Genomic DNA, 12,896 nt, shown 5'->3' with positions numbered 1-12,896 from the left:
TCAGTTGGAGTCTTTATATTACCCATCCGGAAGTGGAAGATAAAGCTGTTCGTCTGGACAGAGACCCCCATTACAACTTCCTATCCATGGAAACTGTGCCTATGAGCATTTCTGTATCAATTTGGATGCATATGTTTACTTTGATGGTGATCAAAATGTACTTTTCTGGAATTTCTCAAAGTTGCTAAAAGGTATGTCCTATATTTTGTAAGTGAATTGTCAGATAAATTACCTATCTTTTGATATATATTTTGACACTTTTGGCTTTTAAGTATTTTCTTAACACTGCTGTAAACAAGAAAATCTACTTGAAAATCCATAATTTTCTAAATGTTTGTCAATAGAAAATGTAAAATACTTTGTCATTGGAATTTTTTCATTTTTCTTGCAGATATACATACCAGCTTTCCAAAACATTTGACCTGGTTGAGATATTTTGAACGGTATGTGCACTACAGAGCTTTGAACTTCGTGCTTGAGGACGGACAAACAGACACATTTCCAAGATAGGGGTACCCCAAGTTAAATTCCTCCTACTCAAAAGTTACTACTGGCCGAGATCCTATTGGTCTCCCTATTGGACGATGTTATCATAAGACAGATCTGGTTCACCCAATCAGAACCATGTCCGAGAATTCCACACCAGCTGCGAGCCCAGTGGGGCCCAGAGAAGAAGAGTTCCTCGACCAGTTTTTTAAACACATCAGTCAGTTTGCTTTTGACAAAGCCAAGGAATTAGCTGTAAGTAAACTGATGGGAATTGTTGTAGACATTCAGATGAATAAATTATGGTGAATGACCTAAAATTTAGCCCAAGAAAGTCTGAACAATTGTCATAAAATATTACTTTTGTTGCTGGAACTTACATATTTCCAGTATGATATCACCCTAACTTTCAAACAAACCTGAAATTACCTTTTGTAAGATGACTTTTAGGTCATTCACCATATTAAAGTAGCATGTGTGAGTTTAAATCCAGCTCATGCTACATATAGCTTCCTCTCCAGTCGTATATGGGAAGGTCTGTCAGCTATCTGCGGATGGTCGTAGATTTCCCCCTGCCTATACTCATTTTCCTCATACCATAATGATGTCTGCAGTCGGATAAGTAAAATATTCTTGAGTACTGCATAAAACACCAATGAAATAAATAAAGTAGCAAGTAGCATAATTCTAGGGCATGCCAAGACACTCAGACATTTCCTTGGGTTTAAATGCTAATGAGAAAATGTGACATTAAAATTGTATGATAGTTGTTTTAATACTGCCTTTTCTGACTATATCTTTATATGGCTTTGAACCGGGTGAAGTGAAGGTGCAATGTACTACAGTTTGTGAAATATTTTGGTTGATTGAGGAAGGTTCATGTAGGAACCTTGAGGAAGGTTCATGTAGGAACCTTGAGGAAGGTTCATGTAGGAACATTGAGGAAGGTTCATGTAGGAACCTCGAGGAAGGTTCATGTAGGAACCTCGAGGAAGGTTCATGTAGGAACATCGAGGAAGGTTCATGTAGGAACATCGAGGAAGGTTCATGTAGGAACATCGAGGAAGGTTCATGTAGGAACATCGAGGAAGGTTCATGTAGGAACCTTGAGGAAGGTTCATGTAGGAACCTTGAGGAAGGTTCATGTAGGAACCTTGAGGAAGGTTCATGTAGGAACCTTGAGGAAGGTTCATGTAGGAACATTGAGGAAGGACTCAGAGGCACATGAATTGGCCTTAAAGTGATACTTTTGATGCCAACTATTAAGTTTTTCTGATGAGACGTTAATCAGAATATGTCGTTTGAAAAATAATCAACTTTAGGTGAAATTCAGTAGTTTCTAGAACATTAATGAGACACTCTAACATCATGTTAATATTTCACTCTGTTGTACTTTTATTCAAAAAATAGTAGAAAAAAAAGTCACAAAATTTCAGATATGACCAGGATTCTTTACTTTATGCATTACTTAATGATGCATTAGTTTAATGATTTTGATTCATTTTCTCTGCGTTAATGTTTGTGTAAATTTCTACCAAAAACTGAACAGGAAAAAGAGAGAGACACACATAAGGCCAGCTTCGGATCTTCCTGGGGACTCGTTGTTCACTCCCTGTGTTTCTTCGCTCTGGCGGAAAAGACATATATGTCCTTGACTTTTCTGGGGCAGAAATGGTTTGGGAGAGCTAAGGATGTGAGTACATGCTGTTTTTTAACACTGGGCATGTATCTGTGTAGTATGTCTTCATCATGGTTAATTTCGACTTTTTTAATTCAGTGCAGAATCAGTAAAGTTTGTACAAGTTTCAGATCATGGATTTTAAATGGCTCATAGAAGTCTCCATGAATTCAAGGTTTTAACATCTGGCTATGACATTTATGTTTACATGTATGTCTGAAACTATATGCATTCCTGTTCTGAAGATTTTAACTTTTGAAATTTAAAAGCTTATAGTGTAAATTCAGAGGGAAATTCTTTAAGAAATGATTGCTTAAGTAACTTAGATGTGGTACTAGAAGAATCCATTCTTCAGAAAATAATATTTAAAATAAAGCTAAGATGACTTACCTTTTCAAAATTCACAAATTGGCCTTGAACCTCAAAGAAATAACTTGATAATGTTTGTCTTGTTTAATTCAGAACCCACGTAATTCCTACTCATCGCTCTATCAAGAGTTTAAAAAAGTGGAGGAAAATGACCGCATCATTGACATGGTGTCGTCAGACCCCACGAGAGAGAAAATCCTGGCTCACATCAGCGGACAGCTCTGTCAGTTCCTCACGGCTAGGCAAAAATCCATGGACTTGTATCCTTTTTGTCAGAAATTGTCATGGTTCCCCTGCTTTCTTTGTTCTCAAGGCTTTGGTGGCAGTAAGTGCCCATGTTCTCTTTTGTGTAATTTACGTGGAGTTCCCTACGATCAATGTGCCATGTCAGATGTGGAAAAGTTTGCCGGTATAACCTGACAAACGCTGCTGGCTTAGGTGGGTAGAATGCCAGCACAGGCCAATGACCCAGGAGCCTCTCACCTATCGCTGTGAGGTCCAGCTCATGCTGGCTTCCTTTCCGGCTGTACATGGGAAGATCTGACACAACCTGCAGATGGTTGTGGGTTTCCTCCCACCATAATGCTGGCTGCCATTGTGTAAGTGAAATATCTATGAGTATGGCGTAAAACACAAATTGAATAAATCAACTAAATAAATTGATATACTGGCAGGGATGACAAGATATACTTGCATTGTAGTGGTGAAAAATTCTTGAGTATGGTGTCAAACAACAATAATAAAGATATTAAAAACAAAAATCAGTATTTGGACCTTGGTCATGTAGATAAAGGCGCCTGCCTTTCAATTGCTAGAACACATGAAATGTGAGTTCAATCCCTGCCTTGGACAAGGAATTTGTACATGCCGCTGTACTCATTGCTTGTGTTGCCTTGTGTGACCGTTTGCCCAGTTTAACATTCATTAAATACCACCTGTCGTCTGACAATATGGTGTGCGTATCTGCACGTCACATGTGGAAGAGTTGGTGAGTAACTTACCAGAGGTCAGGGGTTTATGCTGGGCACTCCAACTGCCTCCATCCCCACATTAACCACCATCGTATAAGTGAAAATTCTTGAGTATGGCATTCAGCAACTAATATATAAATAAATAAATAAATGAATAAATGAATGAATGAATGAATGAATAAATAAATAAAAAAAATAAAAAAAATAAATAAATAAATGAATGAATAAATAAATAGGTAAATAAAATAAACTCGTATCAAGATTTGCCCACTTGTGATTGTATGAAGTACAATGTAGTTCCTTATCTGACGGCAGCTATGAGCAGATGAGCACAATGGGGAGTAACCGTAACCTGAGCTATGAGGATCTGGTCACACTGATCACAGATCTCATACAGACTAACCAGAAGAGCTTCCACCATCCTGTCCTCAGCTCTCTCAAGTCCAGCTTTAGGTCAGTCGGTTACACGTCTCATCCATTGCAAACCTGAGAGTGCGTTGGTGGTGTAATGGTTAGAGCATCCACCTTGAAGTCGGGAGACCTTGGATCAAACTGGGTTCGGGTCATATTCATAGACTTTAAAAAATAGTACTTGCTGGTAGCTGCCTTGTTTGGTGCTTGCACTGAGAGATTAGGACTGGTTGGCCCGGTGTCAGTATAATGGGACTGGGTGGGAGTGTCACATCTGGTGTCTTCAGCATGATGCTTCAGTTACAGCATGCACTTGCCATGGTGTTAGCACGGGTCCATAGGGTGTCCTGCATTTCATTCCCACATGGTTTGTCATGGGACTAAAGTAGCATTCTTTAATGTTTTCGACACCAGGATTCAAATCTCCACATGCGACATCCAGCTCCTAAAGGGGAATTCCTACTAGCTATACTGGGATGATTCTCCCAGTGTTTTCACTGCACTAGGACTTGCTACAAGTAGGTCACAGCAAGTGTATTTAACATTGGAAGCAATTTCTCAGTATGCCTCATTAGGGTATACACCCGAATCTACACATTTGAAATCCAGCGATCTTAGACCTGTAGGGAAATTTCCACTAGCTAGTTTTATAGCTTTGAGCATCTGGGTACCTCACAAGGGGAGGGGATAAATAACATAGAGCTAAATGGGCAAAATACTGATTTTTACCGTTTCTAAAGTTTAAAGTTATACAGGACAATGAAACTATCGTATTTGAAGGTTAGGCACATTGTGATTACTTTTCCAGAAAAAAAAATCCTACCTAAAAACTATATTTTTCATTATCCATGATAAACTCATATTAAGGGGTATCTCTCTAGGGTTAAATTCTGTTTGTTTTCACCTCCAGTACCATAGTCACGTGACTAAAAAGTGTGCTGAGGATTGGCTTAGAGCACCTATGACAGATATGAGGTCGTTTACAGTCACATGACTAAAAAGTGTGCTGATGATTGGCTGAGGGGAGCTATGACATCACTTTAAAACTATGAATTGCTAATATAAGCACTGAAATGCTGTTCCCGTTGCATGTGTTTTCACTGCTCTGCGTTGTTGTTGCTACAGCCTGGAATGTGAGATAATCCACCACCTGTTGTTAGCTCAGATCAAGATGGTCGAGTGGCAGTTCTTACCTGCCTTGTTACAGCTTCACGAGGCTCACACCAAGCTCCAATCCTGGGGAGCCACGGCTTTAGCCAAAGAGGTGAGTAAGCCAGAGCTATCTCTCGTTGATTGAGTAATCATCTGTTTTTATTAGTTCCATACTGGTACCAGAGGGTACTGCAGGGTTTTGTCTTGTCTGTCAGTCTTTAACAAATAACAAAGTTTGACTGAACCTAACTTTGTTACGTATAAGGTTCAGGGTATGTTAAGGAATTAAGAATTTAGTGCACAGAAGAAAGGATATACATCAGATAAAAGGCCATTAAACACATAATTTTTTTGTTATTCCCAAAGGGACTAATGTATAATCTGTCCAAAGAGACATCTAAAGTTCAACATGACATTCTTCAAGCTAGAAATGCCGAAGTCCTCATCCATAAATATTTATGCTCCTAGTGTGTATTTAACCTGTTGTCTTCCATCTATATTCATATGTAATTCTACAAATGAAAACGCTTTGTAACCATGGCAACTGTCATTAGTTTAATGCTGTGCGAGACCCAGGAGGAGCAGCCAGTTCATCAAGGGGGGCAACTGCTTCACCTGTGGCAGCAGACAGTTACCCCCCTTTAAAACAGATGGTGCCTGCCAGTGGATGGCCAGATTTAACTTGTTTTCTTATATGGAAGAGAAGTGTTTGTATTGTTCGTCTGAACTCTTAAATGTAGTTGCATGAATCCTGCATTATTTCTTATCACCACTGATTTTTGTAAATGTTGTTTCTAGTTAGTTAAAACAATGCAGTGTTATGTGCCACTTTATTTTGTACTTTTTGTTTAGAATGTTTTAGTTTGCTCTCATATTTCTCTCATATAAACAAGGCCTTAAATTTTACAGTTTATGAGTTGTAAAGGGGAAAATATCATTTCTGGCAAGTGTAAAATGTGATGCTTTTAAATGTATACATGTATTTAGTTACTCATTTGGGTCAGTTTTGGATATTTTCTCTGCAGTACATATATTGTCTGTAGTAACATGTTGTGACATGTAAATTGGTATGGAAATTTTCCCCGATATTTTGGTATTCCAGTTGTTTCAGTGGATCAAATACGTCATCTATTATAAAGTTAAATGTATTGCATTTGTGTTAATTTCATGCTCTTAGGGGCTGTTTTTATTTCTTAATTTCGTGTTATAGCCAAATATCTTCATCTGCCTGACACAGGTGCTAAATTAATATAACCAGGATAAGGAAGAATAAAAGTGCAATATTATGTTTACTCTTGAAGATGTACTTATGTGTGTACAACTTTCTCTATAACATAGTAAAATTTATTGTGGGTATTTTTTAAAATTCTAAACACACAGTTACAATAAGATGCGACATTTTGTGAAATTAAGATTTTCAAAATATTTGTTTGACTTCTGAATATGACATATAAGACTGGAATTATGAAGATATTGTTTAACTCAGTCTGTTGATGTTGTTGTTGTTGTTGCTGACAGTCCAGGAAGTCCGCATTTGGGAGTATCAGCTTGAAACAGTCATCTCTCCCAGCTTTATATCAATGGCTTGTCAAGTTCAAGGGGTCACTACTGTCCAAGGTAAAACAAAATACATATATTTATTACTCAATACATGTTTTGGACTGTTCTAAAGAGTTATATAATATAAGTTATATAAGAGTTAATCTGATATAGATTTATGGAGGGGGAAACCAAAGTGCCCCAAATATACCACAAACCTTGGTTATAGGTACCTGCCAAACACTTAACTGAATTTATTTATTTTATTGGTGTCTTACGCCCAACTCAAGAATATTCATTTATACAACGGCGGTAAGCATTGTGGCCAAGTCCAGCTCATGGTGGCTTCCTCTCCGGTCGTAAGTGGGAAGGTCTGTCAGCAACCTGCGGATGGTCGTGGGTTTCCCCCGGGCTGTGCACCGGTTTCCACCCACCATAATGCTGGCCGCCATCGTATAAGTGAAATATTCTTGAGTACGGCGTAAAACACCAATCAAATAAATAAATAAATAAGCATTGTGGCAGGTGGAAACCCAACAGAGACTATGGGAAACCCACAACCATCTACAGGCTGCTGACAGACCTTCCCACGTACTTTTGACTTGACTGAAAGCTGCAGCTGAAATAATAAGATTTGAGCTAGCACCCACATTAGTCAATGGCCTGATATTACATAATGAGTCAGTGCTGTAGCCATCTGAGCCAGCAAGGCCACAAAGGCAAAATACAAACTGCGTCAATTTGTTTACCGGTGTTTGATTTGGATTTAACACTCAGGAATATCTCACTTTTGTGATCAGGTACATGGGTGGAAGAAATCAAGCTACTGTAATTCTTCAACTTTTTGACATGTTTGTAAGGTATTAATTCAAGAATTTGCTGAAGGCATTGTTCTGTGTAGACTGATAAAGTTGTGCTTTTTCGTGAAGCCCTGAAATTGGTAAACCCAAGCAATGTAGATTTGTCTTCAAAATCAAATAAAAATGTGCATAAATTGCACTGAAAATTGCTTTTTCTTATGGTTGAAGAATTAGGGTACCTCCAGAGCAAATGACTGCCCACAAGCCAGGTATCTGACTTAAGGAGGAAGGTAAACCAGTGTTACAAGTTTGAATCCATGTGTTTTTGCTGTATTTTCAGTTTACCTTGTACTTTTACGAGACTCTAGCGAAACAGAGCAATACAGTGGAGATGAAGGGGTTGACTGCCAAGGCCACTGAGGATTTTGTTTCAAAGTAAGTGTACACATCAGGACATGTATGTAACCATGAGTGGTATAAGTGGTCAACTTATGGTTTGCATTCATGTTATAGAATCCATACATTCGTCTGTCCATCCATCTGACTTTTTGGCTGTACCGATATCTCTATATCTGCGTTACCACTTCATTTAGAGTTATAAAATTTTTCAATTTTTTTTTTTTTCTCTTATCACCAGAGCAGAAGACTATTGATAACGGTCACATTGCTTTAAAATGTACAGAGTAAATAATAATGGGAACATATGAAAGTATATCTGGCTTGGCTAAATCATTGTGATGTTTTGTTCATTTTTGCCATTGTGACTCTGTGGTGACATTTTGTGGGCAGATTGGTAATTCATGCATTGTTAGAAAACTATGATCTGCTGTTCAGCTTGGACCTGAATTTCCCTTGCTTACTGGATAGTTTAAGCACGAAAACTAATTTTTTTAGGACATTTATTTGCCTCTAAAAATGTTGAGTTTAGGTGAAATTTTAGAACATCCTTCCCCTAACCATCCTTCCAGTTGGGGCCTCCGTGGCTCAGTTGATTAGTGCACTAGCACAGCATAATGACCCAGGAGCCTCCCTCCAATGCGGTCACTGTGAGTTCAACTCCAGCTCATGCTGGCTTCCTCTCCAGCCGTTTGTGGGAAGGTCTGCCAGCCACCTGCGGATGGTCGTGGGTTTATTCGGGCACTGCCCGGTTTCCTCCCACCATAAAGCTGGCCACTGTCGTATAAGTGAAATATTCTTGACTACAGCATAAAACACCTACGAAATAAAGAAATAAATTCTTTCAGATTACCTGCCTGAATGAATGTCCTGTTGTAGGATTGTTTCTTTCCACAAGAAGTCTGATGCGACCAACGTGTCCCTGGTGCTGGACATTCAGGGTATAGAGAGCACATACAAAGGGCCTGGCTATCATCACCCTCACAAGCAGACAGAGCTACCCAAGGGCTTAGGAAGCTATCCTGCCATCTTTTCATACCCTAGTGTGAGTCCTCTGACCTGGACTAACATACAACAACCTGTGTACATGAACCTTGATGATTTATACCTTTACATGTACTTTGATTGATATTTATTACATTGACGTACTTGAATGAACTAGTATACCTTGACGTACTTGAATGAACTAGTATACCTTCTAGTATACTAGAACTTGTGAACTTTGAACTTTTCGTGAACATTTTCCCATGTTTTGTACAAACCTTGACATCAACTTTGACTGATGTTTAAAGGTGTACATTGTCATCAGCTGTGACTGTAATTTTCTACTTTGACATCTAATGTCAAATTTTATAACATCAGTATAATTCAGACATTTTGGTATATTTTTCTTAACATAAAACTCATTAAATGTTCCCATATTATTTTATGTTTAACTTATATTGTCTAAAAAATAAGCATTTAAATAATATCTAAAATTTTAACTTAAGTAAAAATTGGCTTCAAGGGATCAACAGATGATGTTTTATACCCTGACTTACTGTGTTTTAGGAAAGGCCTGCCCAACACTGGCCTACTGTGGTGATGATGATGACTGATAGATCAGCTGACCTAGCTTCTGACAAAGCCGTCTGTATATATGACAAGGTGAGTCATGTAGGGGGCGCTGTCAGGTCAGCTGACCTAGCCTCTGACAAAGCCATCTGTTTATATGACAAGGTGAGTCATGTAGGGGGCGCTGTCAGGTCAGCTGACTTAGCCTTTCACAAAGCTGTTTGTATATATGACAAGGTGAGTCATGTAGGGGGCGCCATCAGGTCATCTGACCTAGTCTCTGACAAAGGCGTCTCTGATGAAGAACAAATTAAACATATGTCTTGACTGAGTGATTGAGGTTAAATATCCTATTAGCAGTATTTCAGTAATTTTGTGGCGAACATATATTTTGAGGAAGGTGCCTATCGAAATGCACCAATGCCGAATCATATCCCACTTCTGACACCAAGTGATACACCCCTCCTGTGAGGATTAATTCAGCAGACAGTTTGAAATTATTAACAACTTAATCGTATGCTTTAAGGTGAACATCACACGAAGGACCTCCAGTACAAATTTATGTCTTGCATGTAATAATATAATAATATTATAGTTAACATATAATTTTACATGCATGCATTATTCACTTATGTTTACAGACAGCCCAGAGCACTTACTTCATCATTAAAGTGGAACAGAGGATAGCACTGGTTGTGATCTTTGAGTCCAAGAAATCTGAGAAAGACTCGTACGTAAACAATTTTATGACTGACATGCACACACATTTGAAAGGAGCTAAGCTGTTTGCCAGCTTGAAACCTGGATTGAAAGGATAAGCCCAAGAATGAGCTGAGTGAAGACTTGACGGATGTACAAGCAGCTTTATGATGGATGAGATGTTTAGAGAGGTTTTTGGAAGAATCAGAGACACGTTTTGAAAATGAACCTAATCTGTAATTTATACTTTGTGGGCCGAATTCATAAAGGTGTTTTAAAGTTTACACGCGTGTAAAAGCACTAATCATGCGATCATCGCCTATTTAATCTTAGTCGCCGATTCACAAGATGTGATTAAATGACACCCGATCAAAATTTAACCACACGCGTCTAAACAACAAAGGAATGTTAAATCGTCAGTGAGGGGTATGTTTAACTGCTCCGAATAAGTACTTTGCACAGGGAATCGCTCTAAGTTTAGTGCAGAACGGTGCTGACATGGATGCCCTAGCAGTGTTAGAGTTTGCTCAGGACGAGGCAGGGGAAGAGGTACAGATGCGCCGTGATCATGGGCATGCCGTCAGGGTTTTGAGAATAGAATAAATCCCTTAGAGAAATACGATGATACAAAATTCATCAGACGTTACAGGATCTCCAAAGAATCGTTTCGTTGGCTGCTGAATTTATTACAAGATGACCTGCTGCCGCCAACATGGAGGAATCATGCACTAACTCCTCTTCAACAGTTGACAGTTGCATTACGATTCTATGCGAGAGCATCGTTTCAGATGGATGTTGGGGACATGTGTGGAGTGTCACAAGCGTCGTGTTGCAGGGCTATTCATCGTGTCACTGCCGCGATTTGTGCCAGGAAAAGGCAGTTTATTCATTTCCCCAACACACTGCAAGAAAGACGAGTAGTTGCCACAGGGGTTTTATGAGATTACGCATTTCCCTGGTGTTAATTGGCGCCATCGATGGCTCCCATGTAGCAATTGTAAATCCTGGTGGCAGGGATGCTTTACGGTTTATAAACAGGAAAGGATATTACAGCCTCAACTGTCAGCTTGTGTGTGACCATCAACTTATCTTCACGAACGTTGTTGCCAGATGGTATGGTTCAACACATGACTCTCGGGTATTTGAGGAGTCGGAACTATTCAGTAAATTCAGACAGGAGAATGCCAAGGTATTTTGCTTGGGGATCCAGCGTACACGTGTTGCCAATTCATGCTCACTTCGTATCGCAATCCGATAATACCAGCAGAGAATCTTTACAGTACTGCTCAGAGGAAGAACAAGGTGAGTGATTGAAAGAGCATTTGGGATTTGGAAGAAAAGATTTCCATGCATTTCCCCAAGGAATGCATCTGAGGTGTTCAGTAAGTAAATGCAATGTCAGTTTATTTCACAAAACCACAATAAACGATTTGTCCACAGAAAACTGTTTGGAAATCATTGAAAACATATTATCCGTTTTTGCTTAATATTTTCCTGAATGAGAGGAGTTCTAAATTGTTTCAAAGTAGAATCCATTATAATACGGTGGTTTAGTCGGGTGTGACGTAGAACATTTTCTGACGACACTAAAATAATAACGTTCCCTCACATAAGTCACTTTTATTTCAGCTTTTATTTCATATACAGTACTTAGATTTCAATACGTGTACATTAATCGCCGCTTCAATTTCAGCTGGATCACAACATGGCTATTATAGTTGCAACTGCCTGCTTACATAACCTGGCAAGACGACGACATGATCCTCTGCTGAGCCTGAACCTGAGCCGACCTGCCGAGACAAAGCCTTGAGGAACCAATTCGACCACTGAACGCGGTTGAAGCGGACTTACGAGGCAACCTATTCGACAGAGATTCATTGTGCAACATTTCAGTCAGTGAGCAAAACAAAGCAAACAGTTTCTGGACAATGTCTTATTTAATTCAAAGATAGAAATCATTTTACAAATCAATACGCTTGCGTATAAAGTTTTTCTTTGTAGTAATCAGATTTCGCTTCGTAGGCTTTTCGTTTGCATATTGCTGCCTCTTTTTGAAGTTCAATCAACGCCATCTTTGCTTCATGTTCCTCTTTTAGGTAAGAAAATACTTCAGTCGTCTCTGCAGTACCGGTCCCGACTCATGACGTGTAGCTGTTGAGGATGTCTTCTTTTTCCTGAAAAGTGCAATAAGGAATACATAGGAACAATGTAGATGACAGCAGCTCAAGTGCGAAGTGGCAACCCTTTAAGAAACACATCTTACCCAGTTGATATGAGGGTAGGCTTGGATGGTTGGGTATTCTGCGTTATATCAAGGCGCCACGACCTTCTAGTTCCTCGTGTTCTTCGGCAGAAGAAATGTTATTCTCGATTTGCCCTGTAATAGAACAATGATATATGTACTTTGATTATTTAAAGAATAAATAACAATGTTTTAAGAAGAAAAACCTGCTATGGTGCCCATTTATTGTTCGGTATTAAACACTTTGGAATATTCTTTCCTTCCTGATTCACCATACAATCTGCACATAAGGTCCGGTTTACAGTGAAAATTATACTGCAGACAGTTCTATGAGGCACACAACCGTTGCTGGATAAGTCAGAAAATAAAAGCTGTAATAATCACTGTACTATCAAGATACCACATTGCGATGAAAAGTTTTGAAATACCTTTCTTGTAAGTCCGCCGTGCTAGTCGATGCTGTAACGTTATCGATGTCTGTTTGTGTTTGTGCCAATCCTTCAAACATTGGCATTGCATCATCATCTACATCGTTATGTATTTGCTCCAGATCCGCAGCAATGATTGCCAAGATAGCCATGATTTCAGGGCCAAGTTCA

At 39.0% G+C, this 12,896-nt stretch overlaps 1 protein-coding gene across 1 annotated transcript; it reads left to right on the top strand.

Moving 5' to 3' along the window:
* Positions 1 to 56: 56 nt before the first annotated feature.
* LOC135463765 (KICSTOR subunit 2-like) lies at positions 57 to 11,120 on the top strand. Its single transcript, XM_064741195.1, has 11 exons — positions 57 to 191; positions 392 to 741; positions 2,036 to 2,179; positions 2,627 to 2,793; positions 3,820 to 3,957; positions 5,041 to 5,179; positions 6,586 to 6,684; positions 7,747 to 7,841; positions 8,682 to 8,847; positions 9,354 to 9,449; positions 9,998 to 11,120. The coding sequence occupies exons 2-11, from the start codon at positions 625 to 627 to the stop codon at positions 10,172 to 10,174; spliced, it is 1,338 nt and encodes a 445-aa protein (XP_064597265.1). The 5' UTR covers positions 57 to 191; positions 392 to 624; the 3' UTR covers positions 10,175 to 11,120.
* The last annotated feature ends 1,776 nt before the right edge of the window (positions 11,121 to 12,896 follow it).

The sequence above is a fragment of the Liolophura sinensis genome, chromosome 3 (genome assembly GCF_032854445.1).
Source record: "Liolophura sinensis isolate JHLJ2023 chromosome 3, CUHK_Ljap_v2, whole genome shotgun sequence".
Classification (NCBI taxonomy): domain Eukaryota; kingdom Metazoa; phylum Mollusca; class Polyplacophora; order Chitonida; family Chitonidae; genus Liolophura; species Liolophura sinensis.
Note: the sequence above shows the minus strand (reverse complement) of the source record. Positions and strands in the feature narration are given on the sequence as shown.

Bases quoted from the DNA above. Each gene is read 5' to 3' on its own strand.
- LOC135463765 (XM_064741195.1), top strand. From the start codon at position 625: ATGTCCGAGAATTCCACACCAGCTGCGAGCCCAGTGGGGCCCAGAGAA. The intron at 742-2,035 runs GTAAGTAAACTG...AAAACTGAACAG, and splicing joins ACAAAGCCAAGGAATTAGCT to GAAAAAGAGAGAGACACACA. The intron at 5,180-6,585 runs GTGAGTAAGCCA...TGTTGCTGACAG, and splicing joins CCACGGCTTTAGCCAAAGAG to TCCAGGAAGTCCGCATTTGG.